This window comes from Platalea leucorodia, assembly GCF_965183815.1.
Source record: "Platalea leucorodia genome assembly, chromosome: 7".
Lineage (NCBI taxonomy): Eukaryota > Metazoa > Chordata > Aves > Pelecaniformes > Threskiornithidae > Platalea > Platalea leucorodia.
In genome coordinates this window covers 27000230-27007942 of record NC_138829.1, presented here as the reverse complement: position 1 = coordinate 27007942, position 7713 = coordinate 27000230, and the positions used below count along the sequence as shown (strand labels likewise).

Here is a 7713-nt window from a genome sequence, read left to right as displayed (position 1 = left end):
ACTTGCACTACTGGATGCCATCAGCCCATCAGTTTAGGTGAGGGAACGTGATCTGCAAGTGCTTGCTTATCTGTTACAATGCAAAAGCGGCCAGGTTAGGTAAAACCTCCTTTATCAGCGGCGAAAAGCTCCCTTGGTTACCTCTTGGTGCTGAGGCGGTTTAGGGAGCACTTGTCTGTCGTGTTCAGCTGGCTTTGCTGGGGCTGCGTGGGGAAAAATGTTCCCTTTGCAGCAGCTCCTCTGCGTTGAGAGCTCCTGGGTTTTATCCAGTGATGAACCCAAGCCCCCAGCATGGCTGACTTCTGTTTCTGGCTTACCTGGCCCCTTTCCACCCTGCCCCAGGAGCTCATCTCTGCTGTTTCGGCAGCGGATTTTGCTTTAGGATTGCTTTCAAGGCCTTGTTGCTCTGGGCAGCAGGAGCTGGCAGTGACATTGAGGTTGTGGGGTTATCGCTGAAGAAAAGGATTAACTCCTGTGCCTCCAGCTCTCCTTCTATCCCCCCTCCCCCCCCCCCCAAGCTATAAGGGGGTGGGAAATGCCCACCAGGCCATAAAGACCAGGGTTGTTGCTGATGCTCCCTAGCCTGTGTCAGCTCCTCACCCCTCCAGGGGCAAAGCTTGTCTTGCCTTTCCTGGCTCTGCTGGCAGGTGAGTGCTCAGCCAGGCTGCAGGGGCTGAGAGGGCAGGCGGTGGCTGCTGCAGGGGGAGGTGGCAGGCCCTGAAAGGGTTTGGCAGGCCATGGAGAAGAAGAACTTGGGCTCTGCCAGCCCTGGGACTCTCCTGAGGGACACCTCTGCTTCAGCTCCTTGAGCACATGTTGTTCACCACAGGCTTAGTCAAAACACTGCTCTGCAGAATAACTTTCTATGAACCTCCAGGAGAACAAAAATACAGACCTGACCTGAAGTGACAACCCCATGCTTGTTCAGACCAGGGTTTTAGTACAAGTTCATCTCCCCTGCTTCACAGCTGTGAGTGTTTTCCTGCATTGTCTGTGATACCTGATGCCCCACAGCTGTGGGAACAGCTGTAAGAGGGCCCTGGCCTCCAACATGTAGGAGACCCTGGAGGAGCTTGGAGCAGGGGAAGGGCCTGCTGACTAGCTGTGGCCTGATTAAAGGCAAGGGGCAGCAGCAATGTGGAGGCTCCCTGTGGTGCAGTAGCCAGGATGCGGCCGTGTGATTCTGTGGCACCTCATTTCGTTTGCTGTTTGGTCATGGCCAGGGGCTGTAGATGCTACGGCAATAATAACCTTATCTGCAGCAGGGCGCAGGGCTTAGAATTGGGAGAGGTCAGGCAGGACATCTGCTTTACTGCAGAGCTGCTGCTTTTCCTGCCTGGCTCTGCAAGCGTGTAGTGATACTTGTGAAGTGTTGTGAGAAGTGTGTCTGGCTGGGATGTGAACCAAGCAGACTACAGAGTGATGCCCTACATGTTGGGGGTTGCATGTGAATGAGCCTTGGGAGAAAATGGAGGAGATCGGGTTCCCTAGTTGAGTGAAGTAGTGTGGTCCCTGGGGAAAAAATGGTTCAAGGGGGAGAGACTGGGCTGGCTGGTGGGAAAAGGTGTTGAAGAGGATTGCACTGATGGAGCTGGATCACGGGCTAAGGACTGTGCAGTCATCGTGAAAGCTCCTGGAGTGGTGGGGGCAGAGCCACGTAGGTGTCAAAAAGCTGACAGAGGGGAATGCAGGTTTGACCGTTTGGATTGCCTGAGTGGAACTGGCATGTGGAGGGAGGGAGGACAGGACTGGACAGGCTCAGGCAGGGAAGGGTGCTCCATACAGCCTCTGAACTACCCACCCAGCGCTCATGCTCTGTCTGCGCTTCTGGGTTGCATCCTGCCTGGTAGCTGGTCTAGGAGAAGCCCTCCTTTTGCAGCTTGTCCCTGGCTGGTGGTGTGTATCTGCTGAGCAGCAAGTGACACCTAGCGTCAGCTCAGGCAGCAGTAACCGTGGCTTGGGCTGGCCCCGGCTCTTCCTCCCATCCCAGGTTCTGTGACAGCAGTTCTTGGTGCATGCAATGGGTGCGGCTGCAGTGCCCTGCTCTGAAGGAGTGGGCAAGCTCCTTGTCCCTTCTTCTGTTGGACTTGAACACCTTGAGCTAGGTCCCTCCACACCCCCACGTGGTGTTGCTCTGTCACAGGTCCCTTCCTGCAGAGGTGACAAACGTTTCCCCTTTGATGCTCTCTTCTCTCTGAGCACTGGTAGCGGGGTAGTAAAATGAAAGGAATGGAGCTGCTGGTGGGAAAAACGGGTGTAGGGGTGAGGCTGGGTGCAAAGCCAGGCATGCAGGGGTCGGAGGTGACCTGGCTTCCCACCCCGATGGATGCAGTCACTCCTTAGTTTTGCCTAGACAAGCGTCTCTGGAGGCTGTGTGCCATGTGTGCTGCCCACAGGAGGTCACTGGAGAGCAAGCCGAGCCCATGTCCCTGTCCCAGGTCTGCCTGTGGGGACACAGGCTTCCTCCTTTGTCCTTGGGAGTGTGGGTGGAGGGGTGAGCAGTGGCCTTTCCTCTACCCTCTTCCCCTGTCTTGTCCTTTGGGGAAGAGCTGGACCTGGAGGCCAGGTCCCTGGCAGTCTGGAGCGTGTGCTACCTTCATCTCTGGTGACTTTTTTTCTTTTTGCCATCCTTCAGGATGATCCAGCGGCACCAGCTGGTGCAGTCTGTGCTGCAGGAGCTGCAGGAAGCCACCGAATGCTTTGGTCTGGAGGGCCTCACCAGTGCCGCGCTGGAGGCAGAGAGGACCCTGTCATCTTTCTCCCTGCCTGGCTATTGTGGGAGGCAGTTCCAAGAGGAGCTGGAGGTTGACCGGGTAGCCAGGAGCCTCTATCCTGAGGATGCCCCAAGTAACATGCTGCCTCTGGTTTGCAAAGGTGAGGGGAACCGCCTCTTTGAGGCCGCCAGCGTGCTGCTCTGGGGCAACCCCAGCCTCAGCCTGGAGCTGCAGGTACGTACGGTGGTGGAGATGCTGCTGCACAAGCAATACTACTTGAATGGCATGATCGACTCCAAGGTGATGCTTCAGGCTGCCCGCTACTCCCTCTGCACTGAGGAGACCCCGGAGATGACCAGCCTCCCCATGGCTATCCTGGAGGCCATCTTTGATGCTGATATCAAAGCTACCTGTTTTCCTGGCACCTTTGCCAACATGTGGCACGTCTATGCTCTTGCCTCAGTACTGCAGTGTAATATCTACTCCATCTACCCCATGAGCAACTTGAAGATCCGGCCCTATTTCAACCGGCTCATCCGGCCTAGGAAGTGCGGCCCGCGAACCTCCACGCTCCACATCATGTGGTCAGGGCAGCAGCTCTCCCGGCAAGTCTTCAAAGCACAGTACTTTGTGGCCGTGGTTGGCCTGGAGGAGCTAGAACCCACAATGCCTTCACCAGAGCCTCCTGTCCAGCCCATGAAGACCCTTGAGCTGCTGAACAGTGACCCGCAGCTGACCTACTCCAACCTGCGTGACCGGTACAGCATTACCAAGAGTACCTTCTACCGCTGGAAGCGCCAGTCTCGTGAACACCGGCAGAAAGCAGCTGCCAGGTTTGCAGCTAAACACTTCCTCCAGTCCTGCTTTCAGGAGGGCAATATAATCCCCCTCCAGCACTTCCGACAAATGTTTCCAGAAATTTCCCGATCCACATACTATGCCTGGAAGCATGAGATGCAGAGCATGGTCAATGGTGATGCCTCTACTCTGGCTGAGGCCCATGGGTTGCAGGAGCTTCACAGGGATGTCCCAAAAAAGGCTGATGTGGATGAGCCAGCAAATTCAGGGGGGAGCTTAAGATCCCCAAGTCCTTCCCTAGACCCCATCCAAGCAGGAATCTTCATGCAAGGAGCCAAATCCTACCTGGAGAAATGCATTTCCATGAACACTCTGGTGCCTTACAGGTGCTTCAAGCGCAGCTTCCCTGGCATCTCCAGGTCCACTTACTACAACTGGCGAAGAAAGGCAATCAAGGATAACCCCAACTTCAAACCCCCCCAGTCTCCCTTGGGTAACCAGAAACCTCTAGTGATAGGAAAGCCGTTCCTGCAGTTGAAGCCAAGCAGTGTGCCTGTTAGGAAGAGGCTGAACGGAGACCGGCCAGCACCCAGGAGTCTCCTGCAGCTCAAGCCCTCTCTGTGCTGGAGAAAGCAGCTGCGAGATGTGGCCAGGAGGCAAGTCCAGCGATGGCAGCTGCCTTTCTGCAAGTACCGCCTGCGCTACCCATCTCTCTCCTCCACAGCCTACTGGTTTTGGAAGGGCAGTGGCCGGGCCCTCGGGCAGCATCGCCTGCCCTGGACTGGCTCTGGCCGACCATTGAACCGGGTGGCTTCCCTGGCGCCTCCGAGAGCAGAGCCAGGCCTCAAGCCCCAGTGCCACATGGAGGTAGCCACCAAGCGCCTAGATAAACCAGTGCCAGCCATGCCATACAACACCACCATTTCTAGCTATGCCATGTCGGAGAGAGCCAACAGCCGGATGTTCGTGATGGATGTGATCGCCACTGCCCAGTTCAAGGCACAGGCCAAGCTGTTCCTGCAGCAGCGCTTTGAGTCGAAGACCTTCCCCACCTACAAGGAGTTCAGTGCCCGCTTCCCGCTCACGGCCCGTTCCACCTACTACATGTGGAAGCGTGCCCTGCACGATGGGCTGACGCTCGTGGATGCCTGAGCGCTGGTTGCCAGCTGGCTTGGCCACAACTCCTCTGCTGACGCGCCCTTTGGCTCTCCGGTGGGGTGCCAGGGCTGGGGCCCCACTCTAACTGTTGTTCCAGTTTGTTTTGGTTTTGTTTTGTTCCTAGTCTCTGGCTTGCTTTTCTGTGTGGTTCAATTGGGTATGGGAGTGTTCTTGCAGTGCACATTCCCAGAGACGGGAGGGGTGGAAGGAGAAGGCACTGAGCTGCCCCAAAGGAGAGGAGCTGGGGGTTGTCCTCTCTTTGCTCGGAGGGCGAGCAAGGGAGGCAGTACTGTGCCGGTGTCATGGGATGCTGCCAGGCCTCTTGAGACAGAGAATGTGAAGGTCTCTCTGCCCCAGGCACTTGCTTGAACGAGTAATGTGGATGTGCAGGATGAGTGTGGAGGTGCCCAGCATCCCCTTGGCGAGCAGAGCAGCGCTGGCTCTGCTGTGGGTGAGGAGGGGCTTAGGGAGTGCTCAGCTTTATGGGAGGAGCATCTTTGATCTGGATTCTTCCCAGCTGAGGAGAATAAAAATTTCACTTGGGGTCAGCACCAATGCCACCTTGGCTTTCTGGCTCTTAATGCCTGCCTCTGGCTGCCCTGATCTTCCCTAGAGGGAGCAGAGGCTGGTAGAGGAGGGGACTTGTTTGTGTCCCCACTGTATTCTGTCTGCTGGGAACGCTAAACTAGGACCCGGTGTCCTCTGCAGGCTCCAGAGAAGCTGTCCCTGACCTTTCTGGTCTTGTAGTGATAACCTTTCACACAATCCTTTACTCTCTCAGAGCTGGCAACTGCCTTACTTTCCTAGGCTCTGTCTTTCCTGGTGCTTGGGAGAAGGCAGAGAGACTGAACCTTGTGTGCCCACTGTCCCTGTGTCCCCTGTGCTGTGCTGCAAGCTGAACGCAACGTGAGTGTCTTCTTGCAGCAAGCCTAGATGCATATATCTCACTTGTAAGAAACCAAAGCAATAAAGACTTCCACTCCTAGTCCTGTGCGGTTTCTTGCTCTTGCTTGTGTGATTTCTGGGCAAGGCTTTCCCCTCTCTGCTTTCCGAAACTGGCTTGTGGGCAGGGAGGGCCTGTGCACACCTCAATCCCTGTTCCTGTGAAGGTCCTCTTCTGCTTCATGGGGCCTGGCGGGGACCGTCTGCACAGTGGTGATCTGGAGGCCTGGCAGGGGCTGTGCTCTCCTTGGCCAGAGGCCAGGACTCGCCTCCCAGATCAGGTGTAAGGCTGGGGATGACACAGTGGGCACAGCTTTGTGTGGTGGTAGGGACACGGTGGCAATATCTGAGATGTCAGCCAGCAGTCCTGCCCTGAAGTGGTGGTGCTGAAACCAGCTGTTTGCACCTCTGCCCTGCCAGTGTCTTGGGGGTGCAGGGCTGTGGGCGTCCTTGCCTGCCCAGGCTCTGCTGGGGATCTCTAAAAAGCCTTGTCTCTTTAGGGTGTGAGCTCCGCTGTGGTGTCTGCCAGCATGGCTGTGCAGGACTGAGCTGTAGCAGGTCTGAGGCTGGCTGTGACCGCTGAGGAAGGAGGTGACAACTGCAGTACCTGCTCCTATTTCCCACAAAGCTGCTGAGAGTCAGAGCACCCTACAAATGTGAGGTGAGAGCCTCTTGAGCCCTGCACCTACAAGATCAGCCCCTGATGCTAACAGCAGGGGCTGAGTCTTGTTCTTCTTACCTTCAGACCTTTGCAGGGGGATAGGGAACCTTAGTGACATTGTTAGGAGTTGAGATGCAATAGCACCCTCCCCCCAGCCTTGCTTGCAAATAACTTTTTTTTTTTTTTTTTTTTCAATATGTCTGAGACTCTCAGTCCCTACTGCAGCCCAGTCCTGCTCCAGATGCAGTCTGGCTTCATTGACCACCAACCTCTTAGGCAGAGGGGGACCTGTGCTAGAAAGCCCTGCTGAAGCTTTCCTGGGCATCAACCTGCTTGAGAAAGGGGGGTTCAAGGTCATCCTGTGGCATCCTTGGGCTTGAGCTATGTGGTGGAGCAGTGCTGAGGCAGTGGGGCATCTTTTCAGATACCACTTAGCTCTGTTTCCTTGGTGCCGGTGGGTTCTCGCCACCACCCATTCACCCCAGCGTACCCTGTGTGGTCCCAGAGGAGGGGATCTGGGGCAGCGGGTGCCCCGGGGAGGGAGGCATGAGAGGAGCCGGGAGCTGCTGAGCAGTGCTGTGTGCTGCTGCAGAGAGCCCTGGGCACCCGGGCTCTGTGTATCAGGAAGTAATTGGAGTAATTAGCTGCCAGCGACTTCTCACCAGCGAACTCCTCCAAGGGAATAAGCTGGTAATTACTCCAGAATGATTACCCGTGTCTCCAAACTGCCGGAGGCTGGAGATAGCTGCTTGCAGCAGCAGTGGTGGCTGCAGCAGTGGCTGTGAGGTGGACGTGAGACCCCTGAAGTGTGCCCTTTCTCTGCTGAGCCAAGGGAAGGAGCAGGGAGGGTGGGTTTTCCGACTATGTGTGCTAACACAGGCCCCATTTGGGTGGCCCTGAGGCTGGAGCAGACCGTGCCTGGCAGCAGGGCAGTGGCTGGGGCATCTATCGGCATGGCACAGCACGGTGGGTGGCTGCCAGCTGCTGCTGGGGGCAGGTGGGCATCAGGAGAGCCTGGGGGAGCCTCTGTGGTGGGAGGCACCCGGTGCTCTGCAGGGTGGAGGGATGGCTTCTCCTGCTTCCCATCACCCAACTCTTCCCCAAACTGGGAGCATTGCATGCCTCACACCGGGGTGTGGTTGCAGGATGAATCTCTCCCGGGTGCTGGCCTTGGGCTCTCTTCCCCCATCCTCTACCACCCCCTTGCAAGACATTTTTGAGGAGCCCTGGTGAAGAGATCTAGGTGTGATGGTTTTTCTGCCCTTAGCTGGATGCCTGGGTGGGGCATGGTGGGAAAATAATACTCATCCCTCTGAGGGGTTTTACAGGTGCCCTTAGGTTTCTCCCTCCTCAAGCCTTGATGGCAGCAGGGTCATGGTAGATCTCTGCCAGCTGGGACTGCCTAAATGGTGGCTGCTTGTTATTTACTGATGTAGTTTG

General features: G+C 56.4%; 1 protein-coding gene across 1 annotated transcript; it reads left to right on the top strand.

Moving 5' to 3' along the window:
* Positions 1–2636: 2636 nt before the first annotated feature.
* VRTN (vertebrae development associated) lies at positions 2637–4664 on the top strand (the record flags this gene model as incomplete). The annotated part of the gene is made up of 1 exon (XM_082316601.1): positions 2637–4664. The coding sequence occupies one exon, from the start codon at positions 2637–2639 to the stop codon at positions 4662–4664; it is 2028 nt and encodes a 675-aa protein (XP_082172727.1).
* Positions 4665–7713: the final 3049 nt, after the last annotated feature.